Below are 15,873 nucleotides of genomic sequence, written 5' to 3' on the forward strand. Positions count from 1 at the left end.
CACTCAGATGTGTGATCTGAACGCAAATTAGATAGAGGATGGAAATCTGGCACCCAACAGTCTCAGTGAAACATCTTAATTTCCAGTGTACTGAAGTAGTGAAATGCAAATAGCAGAGTACCGGCCAAGGGATCAGCTCCAAGATATGGAAACATTCCTGCTGTATCAGCATTACCATCCTCAGATTTGTTCATCTCTGACATAAGATCCTCAGCATATATATATAGGATTTAGGGGAATGAAAAAATGTAGCAGCTCATCTCCTCTGAAGTACCGCTTCCTGTTCGCATAATGAGGCAAATATCTTACATCCAAGATATTTATTGCTATTCAAGCAAAATATATGCCAATGTTTAAAGCGGACCTGAACTCAGAACTTCCTCTCTGCTCTGCACAGCATAATAACCCTGCAATAAATCTGCAGTGTGTCTACTTTCTGCTTTCATGGAAGCAGACATAGGGTTAAAATAAATGTTTTTCTGTAAAGGTTATTATGCGGTTGCTTATCTTTTAGAGCAGAGAGGAAGTTCTGAGTTCAGGTTCACTTTAAAACTTAAAATTAAATAATGGGTGATCTAAAAAAGTCGGTTTTAGGAGATGAAGGATTGTTTATTTCATCAGTTTATTTTCGCCTCAGGTTCTCTTTATTCAAAAGGCCGGTACACATGCTAGAGTGTTCTCATCCCAGGCTGCCAATCAGGGCCGCCTAGGCTGAGAATCTAGTGTATGTACAGTAAAATGAAAGGGAGGATGTGATTGGTTGGAATAAGCAGCAGTGCTTCACTTAAAGTGGTCTAAAATTCTGACATAACATTCAATAAAAATGGGTTTTTCTACTTTTTAATATTCATACAGTTATATTTGCTTTAGTGCACAAGTAAAATTGTCTGTCTATAAATTACAAGGTTTTAAAGTGTAGTTTTTCTTGCCCTGAACTACTACATTGCATTTTATTCTAACTGCTTTTTATTACCGTATTTGCCGCCGTATAAGACGCTCCGGAATATAAGACGCACCTAGGTTTAGAGGGGAAAAATCAGGAAAAAAAAAAGTATATACTAAACCTGGTGTGCCCATGTTCCAAGAGCGTCTTATAATGTTCTCCCCCAACTGGTGTCCTCTCTTTTGTCTCTTGTGTGTTCCCAGATGTCTCCTCCTGTCCCCTGTTTATCCCCAGGTGTCTTCTTCTGTTGCCAGGTGTCCCTGTTCTGTCCTGTGTGGTCGCTCTGCCCAGCCCCTTAGCTTGTCTCCTTTCACTTTGTATTAGGTGTGTGTCCCCTTGTGTGGCTGCTCTGCCCAGCCCCCTAGCCTGTGTCTCTGCTCTGGTGCATTAAGTGTCCCCTCCCCCCCCTTGTGACCCGTGTGGCTGCTCAGTCTTACCCCCTTGCCTATGTCTCCAGCATTAAGTGTCCCCCTCCCCCTCCGTCTGACCACTGAGTGTCTGCTGTGTCCCACCCGTTGGTCTGTGTCTCCGCTCCCCTGAATGTTGAAGGTTGTGGCAGCAAGCGTCTTACCGAATCCATGCTGCCTGGGATCACCGATGTCCTGGCTTCCCCCTCTAGTGACCCGCGCTTGTGAAGATGGCCGCTCGGTCCCGCCCACGTGTCCGTGTCTCCGTTCCTCTGAATGTGAAATGAAGTGTCAGCCGAATGTTGTGGCAGCCAGCGTGTACCGAATCCATGCCGCCTGGGATCGCCGATGTCCTGGCTTCCCCCTCTAGTGACCCGCGCTTGTGTGACGTCACACAAGCGCCGGTCACTAGAGGGGAAATCAGGACATCGGCGATCCCAGGCGGCATGGATTCGGTACACGCTGGCTGCCACAACATTTAACAGGGCAGAAGAATGGAGACACGGACAAGTGGGCGGGACCGAGCGGCCATCTTCACAAGCGCGGATCACTAGAGGGGGAAGCCAGGACATCCACGATCCCAGGCAGCATGGATTCGGTAAGACGCTGGCTGCCACAACCTTCAACATTCAGGGGAGCGGAGACACAGACCAGCGGGCGGGACACAGCAGACAATCAGTGGTCAGAAGGAGGGGCACACATTGCAGAGAGCAGAGACAGACAAGGGGGATGGCCAGAGCAGAGACATGTGGCTGGGACTATGCAGGGAATCCCCAATGTTGCGGCGGGTCGGCGGTTTGCATCGGCGGGCGATCATCATTTGGGGATTCCCTGCCTTTGCCGTGTAAGACGCAGGGATTTTTTCTCCCCATTTTTTGGGGAGAAAAAGTGCGTCTTATACGGTGAAAAATACGGTATATGTTAAAATCTTTTAATGAGTTCTTCTGAGAGCTGTATGTGTGTGCCTGCAGCAAAGACAGCTTCTCAGAAAGTGTTACTTTAAAGTTTACTTGCCACACACACACACACACACTGTATATATACATATACACACACACTGTATATATACATATACACACACACACACACACACTGTATATATACATATACACACACACACACACACACACAGTATATACACACACACACACACACTGTATATATACATATACACACACACACACACACACACACACACACACACACACACACACACACACCTACATTGGAATGAAAACAAAGATACTGTTTTCTCCAGTTTGGATGCAGATTTGAAGCTGAATAGCAGGACAAAGTGCTTTGTTTAACCATTTCAGTGATGTTCTGCTAAAAAAAAAATGCTGGGATAGTAGGTTTAAAGCTGTGAAGAATATTTCTACATTTTAAGTAGAAATGCTGAATTTCAAACCACTTTTAAAGGACAACTGTAGTGAGTAGAATATGGAGGCTGCCATATTTATTTACTTTTAAACAATACCAGTTGCCCGGCAGCCCTGCTGATCTATTCGGCTGCAATAGTGTCTGAATCACACCAGAAACAAGTATGCAGCTAATCTTGTCAGATCTGACAATCATGTCAGAAACACCTGATGTGCTGCATGATTTTCAGGGTCTGTGGCTAAAGTTAGCAGTAGAAAGACGAGCAAGGCACCATCCACAATGCTTTGGAGTATTTATTTACCCACCATCACAGACAGAATACTATCAGCAAAAGTGTGACGGCCTTATGCTGGGCATACACGAGTCGACCCGGCGGCTCTATTAGCCGCCGGATCGACTCCCGCCACGTCCCCACGGGCGCTCCTTAACTTCCGCTCAATTCCCCGCTATTATCCACCCGCGGGGTATCGATCCGGCAGGGTCATCGGACCTGTCGGAAATTATCAATCGAGCCGTCAGCAGCTCAATTGATAAGGGCGAATCAGCCCGTGTATGCCCAGCCTAAGGGCCTGTTTCTACTACATGCAGATTGGATGCAGAATGGATGCCAAAAAAACTGACTCCAATGGATGCCTATGGGAAAATCTGCATCAGAAAAATTGCGTGGAGTGGAAACAGACCCATAGGTATTCATTGGAGTCAGTTTTTCTGCATCCATTCTACCTCCAATCTGTGTGTAGTGGAAACAGGCCCTAACACAGCCGATTCGCGGTACTTCCGCTTCTTCAGAGACCAACAGTCACTATGGCTATGGCTAAAAGTATTAGAGACAGAGGATCAGCAGGGATAGCCAGGCAACTAGTATTGCTTAAAGTGAACCTCCAGACTAAAAATCTACTCAGCAGCACTGAAAAGGCTTGGTGTTTAACAGTTTCACAGCATCAGAACTTTGTTTTTCTTACCCAAGCCTCATTTCTACCTGCACAAAAGCTAAGCTCCGCTGTGCAAAGCATGATGGGATTTCTGATGTTGTTCTCGTTGCTTAGCAACTGGGAGGGGTGGTCAGGACACAGGACAGTTGGAACTGTGTCTCACGCTCCCTGTCACCTCCTTTCAACCAAAAAGGTGGCTGCCCTCATGAAATCACAAACATTTACCTGTTCTTTTAAAACAGGGTGGGTAAGAGATTATAGATTATATTACCTATCTAATTTAATTAACATAACTAATGTAACTTAATGACAGTATATTTGTTTAGGCTGAAGTTCCTCTTTAAGAGGAAATAAATATGGAAGCCTCCATGTTCCTCTCACTTCAGTTGTCCTTTAAGACATTTGTGTGTATTTGTGGTCAACACTGGATGTGAGAGAAATAACGCCAGAGTCTAGAAAACAATACTTACTTCCCATTACAAGGAACTAAATGAATAATGCACAGTATCAGCAATCTAAATATCATGACATTTACCATGAGGTGACCTTTCTGAGGCACTGCCCTTTTCCCAGCCATACAGATCTGCTATTTATGTGCCTTCTGTTGTGCAGCAAAATTAGTGCAGCAAATGGGGTAATTCTGCGCTCTATCACTGCGCGACTTAACGGAAAAATAATTAACTCGAAGCCAAGAACAGGGGCATGACTATAGCTGGCCGAAAAGGTAGTTTGTGATAATTTGATAATCTCAGCCCACAATCTGCTTTCAGGCCTGGTGCACACCAAAACCCGCTAGCAGATCCGCAAAATTCTAGCAGATTTTAAAACGCTTTTTCTTATTTTTCTGTAGCGTTTCAGCTAGCATTTTGCGGTTTTGTGAAGCGTTTTTGGTGTAGTAGATTTCATGTATTGTTACAGTAAAGCTGTTACTGAACAGCTACTGTAACAAACACGCCTGCAAAACCGCTCTGAACTGCCGTTTTTCAGAGCGGTTTGCGGTTTTCCTATACTTTACATTGGAGGCAGAAACGCCTCCACAATCCAAAATCTGCAGCAGCCCGGGAGTATGCGTTTCTGCTAAACGCCTCCCGCTCTGGTGTGCACCAGCCCATTGAAATACATTACCCTAGCAGATCCGCACCCGCAAGCGGATCGCAAACCGCAGCCGAACCGCTCTGGTGTGCACTAGGCCTCAGTGACTATTCATGCATGTTCATCTCAGTCAAGCAGCTAAAGGACAACTAAAGTGAGAGGTATATGGAGGCTGCCATCTTTATTTCCTTTTGAGCAGTACTAGTTGCCTGGCTATCTTGCTGATACTTTGCCTCTAATACTTTTAGCCATAGCCCCTGAACAAGCATGCAGCAGATCAGGTGTTTCTGACATTATTGTCAGATCTGACAGGATTAGCTGCATGCTTGTTTCTGGTGTGTGGTTCAGAAGCTACTGAAATGATCAGCAGGGCTGCCAAGGAACCGGTATTGCTTTAAAGGAAATAAGTATGGCAGCCTCCATATTCTTCTCACTTCAGTTGTCCTTTAACATTTTACACATTTAGTGATAGATGTCCTTGAATTCGAACTGGGTTGCTAGGAGTATAGCAGCCATCTTGTGCAGCCTTCAACACTGGACAACAGAGTTTTCACATAGTCCAAAACTGTATACCAAGCATGTACAATATGGCTGCCTGCAACACAGGATTCATTCCTTGTGAACAAAATGGATGCTACAAAGATCTGGGCCCTTCTTGATCAGTCAGTGCCACAGTCCACCCATTATGCAAAAGAAGAAATGTAAAGGTGGAGCAGTTTCCCATAGCAACTAAACTGAATTGTCCTATTCAATAGCTGAACCATATCTGGGCAAATGCAACACATCAAATCAGTGCAGTGTTTTCCCCAGAATGTTTTCTAGCTGGGTGGTATGAAAAAACAGTTGGGTGGGGCAGGACGACAATTTTTTTTTTTTTTTACCATACAGAGTTCCCTGGCAGTCTAGTGCCTACCCCCCCCCCCCCATACAGCCTTTCCTGGTCTTCTAGTGTCCCCATCCGTTCCCCCTCCCACCCCCATATAGCTTCCCTAGTGTCTATTGGCCGACTGTCCTGTGCTCCCCAGTCTAGTATATGGAGAGTATCTTCCATTGTGCGCTCCCCTTGTGCCGTGTTTCCCTGAGCTCTCCTTTCCTGTGATTTCCCCCCTCCCCCCACTATGCTGGCCCTGCTTTTGCGGTCCCCCCACTCTTGTGTTTTCATGTTCACCCTGGTCTTGTGTTCCCTCCTATCCAGTGCTCCCCCCTCCAGTGGTTCCCCCTGTCCTGTGCCTTCCTGCCCCACCCCATTCTGCGTACCACCTGCAGTGTTCCCCCTGTCCAGTTTCCCCGTGTTCCCCCTGTGCTGTGCCACCACCCGTGTTCCTCCTTGTCCTGTGTTCCCCAATGCTGTGTTCCACATATCCAGTGTTCCCCCTGACTTATAACCCTCCCCCCCTTCTCCAGTCCTGTGCTCCCCCCTGCTGTGTTCCCCCAGATCTAGTATCTCCGTGTTCCCCATCCTGTGCCCCCCACCACGATGATTTCCATTCAATCGATTCTATCGAATTGATCGATGGCTGAAATTGACAAGTGTATGGGACCCTTAATCACTTTATTCACTACTACAGTATATCTACGTCCTCTGTGACTTTATCCAAGCCACGAGGACGTAGATATATGTTGAACAGAAGCAGTGCTGTGCAGTATTGGCCTTGTTCCTGTGCATATTTGTGGCATTTTCTGATGTGGCACTATTTGGTGAACGGGAATATATGTTACCTGAGCTAATGGGATTGATTTTTACCAAATAAAAATACTTTTATTTTCTCAATACATAGTGAAAAATACACACTGTAACATTATTTCAGAATCAAATATCTTCACCATAAATTGTGACAGGAACATAATCTAAGCTTTATGATAAACAGTAGAAATAGCCAAACAAAATTTGTGTTTTTTATCTACAGTAGCTCTTTTTATTTTTAAACTGAAATAGGTAAAACTAAAAAATAATGATTTTTTTTTCTAATTTTTCCAATTTTTCCATGCCATACAATGAAAGCCTAGTTTGTCTTGAAAAAACAACAACAATATATACAGTATTTCATTTAGGTGTCATAAGTAGGGATAAAGTTATTGCTAATTAAATAGGGACATAGCAAAACTGTCAAAACTGCTCTGGTCCATAAGTAGAAAACAAGGTCTGGATGCGAAGTGGTTAAGAGATCATGCTCATGACTACCCGCCTGTTCCTCTGCCCCCACCGCTCACGACCGCAGAAAGTTTGCTCATCTTACCGTGTTTCAGCTGTTTGGAGGTGGGGGGCTCAGCTTCCAGCTTTTCTGAAACGAGAAAACACACAACATATGATTTACAATGAAGGCGGCATAAATAATAATATACACGGCAATAAACAGCAGTGCGTTGGCAGGAGCTGGCACATTAATTATAATGCTGTCTGCCAGCGTATCCGCCCGGCCCCTGGGTATAGGTCCCGATACTCTGCGCTGGTAATTATGTGCAAATCTCTCTCTCGCTACACATTTTACTGAAAAGCTAATCAGAGCTCTCCGGTGCCCCCAGCTTCTCCTCCAGGCACTACTGTGGTACCTCTATGGCTTGTTCACCGTGCTAGGGCGACTGGTGCCCACTCCCTCCAGGCTTTACTAAACCAGCACAATGTTATCCCCCAAGCCATTGGTTTCTGAGCGATATCCATATCCTCAAAATAAAGCACAGATCTCACAATCTTACTAATATTATAAATGTGGAAGTTTGGATGTTTGTTACTCGATCACGCAACAATGGCTGAACGGATTTAAATGAAATTTGGCACACACACAGTACATTACCTGGAACAACATAGAGGATACTTTTTATTCCCATAACCAAAAAGTGGGCGGAGAAAAATACACATTTAACTGGGAAAATGTAAACTGCAGCTATTCTTAAGCTGGCCACTAACGGTCCAATTTCTAGCGAAAAATCGCTCGAGCGATCAGAAATTCTGATCGGATTGGTTGTAAATAATCTCCATTGGTGGACACAATCGATTATGAACGAGTGAAAAAAATGTCGCCCGAATGAATTTTCGTCTAATGAAAATTTGAATTTTCTTGGTGGTCGTGATAGATAGGAAGGAAAGATTGGTTAGTTGATGGTGTAGTGAACGATTTTTCGTCCGATCAGAATTTCTGATCGCTTGAACGATTTTTCGCTAGAAATTGGACCGTTAGTGGCCAGCTTTACACTGTTAATGGCAGGGTTCTCAAACTTGGCACAGTTGGTTACTGGGTGACTGGAATTAATATTCAGGAAAGTGGGTGGAGCCTACAAAAGCCAACCAAAATTCACCTGTTGATTTTCAAGGGGGATATTTCATTGCTACCATTCTTGCACTGTTAATGGCACAAGCCTCAAACCTTGTACAGTTGGTTATTGGGTGACTGGGGTTCAAATTCGGAAAAGGGGATGGAGCCACAAACAGCCAATCAGATTAGTTTCATTTCAATGCAAATTATTGATGCCAAAGACCGCAAAGCTCACAAGTAATTGAGCAATTGTGTGTTAGGGTTAGAAAAAGTGGGCAGAGCCAACGCCGGGCCATCAGCTAGTGTTATATATGTGTACGGGTGTTGGAGGATGCCACCCCCTGAGTCGATGGCAAAGGGGGAAGGTTCCCTTCGGGGAACAACCGGAAGGGCCCTGCTGTATTGTGGGGCCCGTGGCTACGCATGCACGTTTTGTGGGGGTGCTTTAGGGCACTCACGCTTTTTCCGTGCACGGGGCTAATAGCCTTGCTTACCCGGGACTCCTGTTGCATGCAACAGGAGCCAAGAAAGCTTAAAAAAATATATATATATGTACCATAAAAGCAAACCTGAAGCGAAAATAGACATATGAGATAATGAATTGTATGTGTAGTACAGCTAAGAAATAGAACATTAGCAGCGAAGAAAAGAGCCTCATATTGTTTCCCAGTACAGGCAGAGTTAAAAAAAACACAACAGTTACCTTTGCAAAAGAGCTTCTCTGAGCTATTCAACCCACTGGGTGCAATACAGTCCTGTTTTCGGAAGCACTTTAAACAGCCAAGAAACAGTGAGATACAGCTGGAGATAAGGTTTCATTGCAAAAAGTTCATTATTTCTACTTTATTTTATAGCTTAAAAGATAGAGTGTGGTTGTAAAACTGCAAGTGTGACAGGATGATGCAAGGTTATATAAAAACAAAAAGCTATGCAACTGAAAATAAAAATAAGAGACTCTTTTCTTTGCTGTTAAAGAGGATCTGTAACATCAAAAGATCCCCTGGGGGGTACTCACCTCGGGTGGGGGAAGCCTCCGGATCCTAGGGCTGCAGCGAGACCCCCGTGGGACAGAGGACGGCGTGGGAAGCCTCATTAGGATCCTTCCCCCACCCGAGGTGAGTACCCCCCAGGGGATGTTTTTGAGGTTACAGAGTCTCTTTAATGCTCTATTCATTATCCTTGCTACATATGCAATTCATTATACCATTAAAAAAAAAAAAATTATGACTCGACCCTTGACTGCAATGAACGAACAATTTTGGAGCATGTGAAATTAGCACAACGGCGGTCTGCCGATCCGATATCAGAAGCGCGAAGATGACCGAGACGAGCGTAACTAGCCACATGTGATGGCCCATACTCATGGGCTACTTTTCTAGCGTGTGGCTAGCCAGCTCCCTCCGCATACACACGCAGAAGAGGGATTAGTGAAGCGACGGAAGCTGTCCCCGACGCACCCCCCCCCCCCCACCGGAAGCGCCGTAAATTCTTTATTAGTTGCTGTAGCTAGCCAGCATACACACACGGACTAGCGACAGTTGTGGCGGCAACTGTCGCCATGCGATTGACCGCCGCCAATCGCTTGGCGACAGCAGCGACGAGCGACGGTTCGGGGTGCGCGCCTTATACTCATGGGCGACCTGTCGCCGCAACACGCGCGTGCCCCGTGGTTGCGGCGACAATTGTAGCCCGTGAGTATGGGCCATAAAAGTCATTTCAATGGAGCGACCAGCGACTAACAGCGATTAACAGCATAAAACACTCTATATGGACGATAATCGCTGTCTTTTACCGTTGTTGGGACACCTCTTTTTTTAAAGTGATTTCAGCAGATCCCTTGTTCCTCATTAGTTTTGAGAGGCAGCGATCAAGGATATGTTTGGAGCTTAAAGGGGACATGTAGTGAAAGTAACAATGAGTAAAATTGCTTCGTTTTTACAACATTCATTAAAAGATTATTTAGTCAGTGTTTGCCCATTGTAAAATCTTTCTTTTCCCTGATTTACATTCTGAAATGTCACTGGTGGTGACATCTTTAGTCCTGCCAGGTGATCTGTACGGAATGTTAGTCAGTGAGAGTTCTATGCACAGAGGGGGATGCTGCTTCCTTGGCAGTTGGAAAAAGGCGTTATTTCCCACAATGCAACAAGGTTCACAGACAGCAAACTGTCAGGACCATGGTCATGACAACACACGGTGGGAGGGGTTTCACCACAGTGAACCCCCCTCTCCCCCGATAATCTGTTTCAGAAAAGGTGAAGATTTCTCATGTGAAAGGGGGTATCGGCTACTGATTGGGATAAAGTTCAATACTTGGTTACAGTTCCTTTTGAAAATCATACTACTGTATAAATATTTCCATCCTGTATTGAAGGATGTTGGTTTACAGTACTATTTGTTAGAGACGTTCCGTTTCACTGTAAACGGCTTCAGGCTGTCATATAAAGATCTCGAGACTCGCGTCTTTCTGACTCCATCACTGCAGCGCCGAGCTAATGTTCTGTCATCAGGAGAGCCTTCATTCCAGACTCTGATTACAGCACATCAGCCGTCTCTGGATGCCATTTATCTCATCCAAATTGGCAAACTAAAAACTCCAAAGCTATAACAAATAGTGCATTGAAAAGACGGAGTGCAAGGGCAGACACAGCCTAGCTGCAGTTACGGGTTTTCCTCTGAGGAAGCGAAGGTACTAAACAAAATGGCTGCTAAGCCAGGGCCAACCATGCTACCGTAGTTGGCAGGGATACTGCTACGCCCAGGAGAACCAAGCGGCTGCTTGGGGCCTCACACACAGCAGGAGCCTCCCCTGCTGCCAGGGCCACCTGTCTGGGACTTGTATGGTTGCTGCTGCCTCCCCATCACTCACACATAGACCTCAGACCAGCAACAGTGTTAATAGAGGGGAGAGCAGCGTAGGGACACAGCAGATGCGGAAGTGATGTCATTGATCATTTCCTGCATTTGAAGTGTGCAGCACAGTTACTAGGCGCTGCTCTCCTCTCTTAAAGTGGCCACTATTATAATGGAAGAAGGGGCCTCGGACATGGGAGAGGGAGAGCTACAAGTTATGTGCCGTTTCGGGCCACAAAATCTTAACCGCACCCCTGACAGTTTCTGGATTCCAGAGACCAGTTCAGCTCTGCTGCCTAGTTTGCACGGATATAAATGCGCATGCCGATACCACATACCAGTACACGCCGATACCACATACCAGTACACGCCGATACCATTTTTGTGCATTTATGTTTGTTTATCTGAGTCTCATCTGCAGGTTCTATACGTTGGGCTTTATGGACTTAATTGTATCAACAATGCCTTTACCGTGTGCAGAGATCTCCTATTAGGATTGTTTCCCCCCACAGATCGTCACTTTACATATTTCTACCGATATTCCCCAATTAGTGCCGTTTGTTGCTTTTTATTGTTAATAAATAATTATAGTGGCTGGTTGCCATGGGCGACGCAGGCCTCGTTCTTTCAGGTACTTGTCAGCGGGCCTCATTAGCGGTTGACTGTTGACGTCTAGCGCTGCATTATTTGCGGCCTGCATCTTGTAGATGTTTCTGTGACTGGAGGAGCGCCGTACAGAGCTCGGCGGCAGCCTGTGTCAGCGTTTTACTTCCATGTGAAATGATGCCGACAGACAGCTGGTCAGCACAGCTTATCACATTAACTCCTGTCATGCTGGAGTTATTCTCTGTAATGAACTGAATGCTGCTTTATGCAGGCCTGGTGCTCAGTGCTGATAAGGAGACCGCTCCATGCAAGCCAAATACTGAGGTACAACAGTGCTTCATTTTGCTAAACATTTCATTTCAGTTTCCCTCCAGGTACCCAAAATAGCTCCGATTTCAGACTCCACAGCCCTTGCATTGCAATGGAGTGGTTATAAAGTTCATCAGACTCTGACCTCCCAGTTTAAGAAACCACCGACTCAAGACACCAACTGCAGGCACCCAAAAATTAGCAGGCACATGGAAGGGAGGGCCCTCTGGGTGCCCAGGCACCCCCTTTAGTCATGTGACCAACTAACTTCAGCTCCTTCCCCCAGGACTTACTCTTGAAAGGATTGCAACAGACAGCCCCCCCCCACCACCACCACCACCACCACCACACGCACACACTAAAGATCCTCTGCACGGCCCTTGTTTTTAGGTTATATTTAGTAAGAAGCACAACTTGACCAGAGTTTGAAGGGGAAGCAGCCTAAGTTAAAGCGTATGCTTGTCGTAAAGGGAGTACTTATAGGACAAGCGAGGCGACAAAATAAAACTTTTACTTACGATACTTGGGGGTTCTTCCAGCCCCTAGACGTTATTTGCAGGGCTGTGGAGTCGGTCCAAAAATCCACCGACTCCGACTCCTCAGTTTAGGATTCCACCGACTCCGACTCCACGACTCCGACTCCTCTAATTTGCATATTACAATTTTGTTGATTAAAAGTATGTAACATGAAATTCGTCTCTTAACTGCCAACGCTTAGGAATTTTACAAGACAACTGAAGTGAGAAGGATATGTAGACTACTATATTTATTCCTTTTAGACTAAAACTAGTCCTTGGTAAGAGTACTTGTAAAAGGTACAAACCGGAACAAAGAACATCTATCAGGCCCTAGGCAATGTAAGTGTGGGTACATGTAAGAATGATGTGCAGGTACTCTGCAGGGAAAGAAGGAGATTGTAAACAGACAACACCTCTGTGTTCAATGTGCACAACATTCTCAGTGGATTCCCTGCAGCTCTGTGGGGAGTGCATATGTAGAGTATAGTACTACTGTGTAACAAAGTAAACCTGAGACAGATGAAATTAAAGTTTTATACATACCTGGGGCTTCCTCCAGCCGCCTTCAGGATAATCAGTCCCTCGTTGTCCTCCTCCACCACCTGGATCTTCTGCTATGAGTCCAGGTACTTGAGCCAGTCAGGCGTAGTGCGCATGCACACACTCCGCCGCCAGGAGCATACTACACCTGTGCAGCACTATTGCGCAGGTGCAGAATGTTCCTGGCTGTGGGAGCGGCATGCGGCTGGACAGCGCTGACTGGCTGAATTACCAGGACTCATAGCAGAAGATCCGGGTGGTGGAGGACAGCGAGGGACTGATTAGCCTGAAGGGGGCTGGAGGAAGACCCAGGTATGTATAAAACTTTACTTTTCATCCGTCTCAGTTACCCTTTAATTTGTAGTCACCAAACCAAATTTTAATAACATATCAAATTATTTGATTTCATCAGCAAAGGGAGTGCATACATTTGCATAAATCAGCATCAATGCAGAATTATTTTCATCTCTTTGACCATTTCTATTAGTGACACGGCTACACATCAGGCTTTATACTTACAGCATAGATGTTATTTAGTATATATAAGAGATTCCTGTGTACACATCATATATACAGTCACAATCAGATATGTATATCTGACCTTAAAAATACGGGGACTGCTTTATTGAAGCAGCACAAGTAACTAATTTTGATTGGTTTATTTCATTTTTGTGGACTAAGCACAGCTATTACTGTATTTATACTGTATATATACATTACTTTTAATGACTATTATCTGAGAAATAGAACATTTTATCATATCTTCTATTTTAATTACAGTTACAAATTCATTAGGAGTCGGAGTCGGTGCATTTTTTCCCGACTCCGACTCCAGGCACCCAAAATTGCCCGACTCCACGACTCCGACTCCACAGCCCTGGTTATTTGTGTAACTCGGCACAGCTCCGGTCTTCACCCAGTTACCGCTGGCAGCCTCTGAAGTATCGCCAACCCCCGATGGGTTGACATGTTTCGCGCATACGCAGGTGTGCGCCCACGTCCCCGGGAACGTACTGCGCAGGTGATACTTCAGAGGTTGCCAGCGGGATCTGGGTAAAGACTGAAGCTGCAGCAAGGGACACACGTGACTTCTAGGCAAGTAAAGATAGATTTAGATCGTCCCCTTGCTTGTCTATGAAGATTTCAAAGGTTGGAGAGTAATGGATGTGTTTTAGAAGGGGATTCCAGAGGAGGGATGAGGCGCGTGAGAAATCTTGTATACGTGAATGCGAGGAGGTGATTTTGGGGGAGGACAGCAGAAGGTCCAAATATTTATACACCAATGTTATAAAGTCAGTGTTTTAATTCAATGACTAAGACCCAGAGCTATTTCAAATGCAAATCAGACCTATTAAAAAAAAAAAATCAATATTTAAAAACAAGTGAAATGGAATACCCCAAATAGGAAGCATTTCCTGAAAAATACGGTATCGGTTTTGGCTAGGTGGCTCCCTTTAGAAAAAGGAAAGAGCATTTAGTGCTGTGTAAAGTTGGGGATGACGCAGCTATCGTCTGATGTCATCTTCAATTAATAATCGCGGCCTCTCATCCCCCGTACGGCCATTTCTCCGGCCATCACAGAACACGCGGAGTTATCAGATGATCTATTGCTTCCATTATCCTGCCTCTGTCTGCACATAAAACTGCTTTGTCACGGGGCAGCCGGCCTACAAGTACAGCCGCGGCGGTGGTGGCGAACCGCTGACAAGGGATGCCGCATATTCTGCTGACACGTCAATAGAAAGGTTCGCACATCGTAGATTATAGCCGGAGACAAGCCAATTAGATACAGGGAAAGCTGCCAAGCTCTCATAGGTACATCACATCCCAGCAATATCTGGTCTATGTGTGACACAGGGCAGTCCGGAGTCCCCCCTAATCCTTTTATTCTACTTTTTTAAGGTGTAACATATTACATAGCGATGTAAAGTGAAAGCAGGTGAAGATTTTCCGCAAACTTCCTTACAAACTATTAATACAAGAGGTGAAGGTGACTGTCCAACAGAGCTTCCAATCTACAAGATGGGAAAAAGTAGAATGCAAAATATAGGGATGGATGTGGCAGGGTGCAGAGAAAGGAGGATGCAGCACAGAGGAACAGGCTTGGTAATCAAGTTTATAAACAATGCCCATACATTAGAGCGAATATGGGCAGATTCGACCAAGAGACAAATGTATCTCTAATCAAATCTGCCCATTCACTACAGGCCGATTCCCGTCTGATTTCAGCATGAAATCATTAGGGAATCGGCTGAGCCGCCGCATCCGCCCCGCCGCTTCCCCCAAAATGTAGAAATGTATGTAATGTAGTGCATTTATACATTACCTGTCCTGTAGCAGCTCGCCGGGTCCATCCGTCCATCTAAGCCGCATACACGCTAGCGGCGCATAGCGTCTGACGTCAGCCGCTATGTGCCTTCGTGATGTCAGAGCGCCGCCGGCGTGCACACGGAACCCGGAGATGGATGGAAACCGCGTGGAGGCTGACACCGGACAGGTAATGTATAAATGCAGCAAAGAAATGAACAGCGCTACTTAAAAACAGATGAGTGCTTACCTGCAAAAAAGTGCAGACCCCACTCATGGGATACAAATACACAATGAGCACACATACAACCTGTCTACCACTTGGAGGATGTTAGTTTCCACTAACACCTTGCATGCAATTTGTTAGGTACTCGTCCCTCCCACTGTCGAAGAAGTCTTTCCTCCATGGGAGGGGACCTAACACTAACTAAATCCTACCTATGCATATGCATAGCCTGGGCGCGCTACCAGTAAAATTAAGAATTGCGCAGAAAAAGTGGGATCAGCGCATCACCAGGCCGCCTCCGAATGGCCTCAGCTCAGAGATGCGCTGAGCCCCCCCCAGAGACTACAAACGCACCTTGAACCCAAACAGAGGCTCTGCATATACACCAAAGAAAAACTAACAAGTGGGAGCAGCTGACCAGAATTAAATCAAACATAGCAAAGAAATGAACAGCGCTACTTAAAAACAGATGAATGCTTACCTACAAAAAAGTGCACTGCATACATTTA

At 45.5% G+C, this 15,873-nt stretch overlaps 1 protein-coding gene across 2 annotated transcripts in view; it reads right to left on the reverse strand.

Annotated features, from left to right (window-relative positions):
• The window catches only part of TMEM65 (transmembrane protein 65), a 128,054-nt gene that overhangs the window by 33,033 nt on the left and 79,148 nt on the right, over positions 1–15,873 (reverse strand). For both annotated transcript variants that reach the window (XM_068238004.1, XM_068238003.1), the window contains one exon: positions 6,992–7,036. In XM_068238004.1, the coding sequence (XP_068094105.1) occupies positions 6,992–7,036 (45 nt within the window). The remainder of the gene's footprint in view (positions 1–6,991; positions 7,037–15,873) is intronic.

Source organism: Hyperolius riggenbachi, chromosome 5 (genome assembly GCF_040937935.1).
Source record: "Hyperolius riggenbachi isolate aHypRig1 chromosome 5, aHypRig1.pri, whole genome shotgun sequence".
NCBI classification, from domain to species: domain Eukaryota; kingdom Metazoa; phylum Chordata; class Amphibia; order Anura; family Hyperoliidae; genus Hyperolius; species Hyperolius riggenbachi.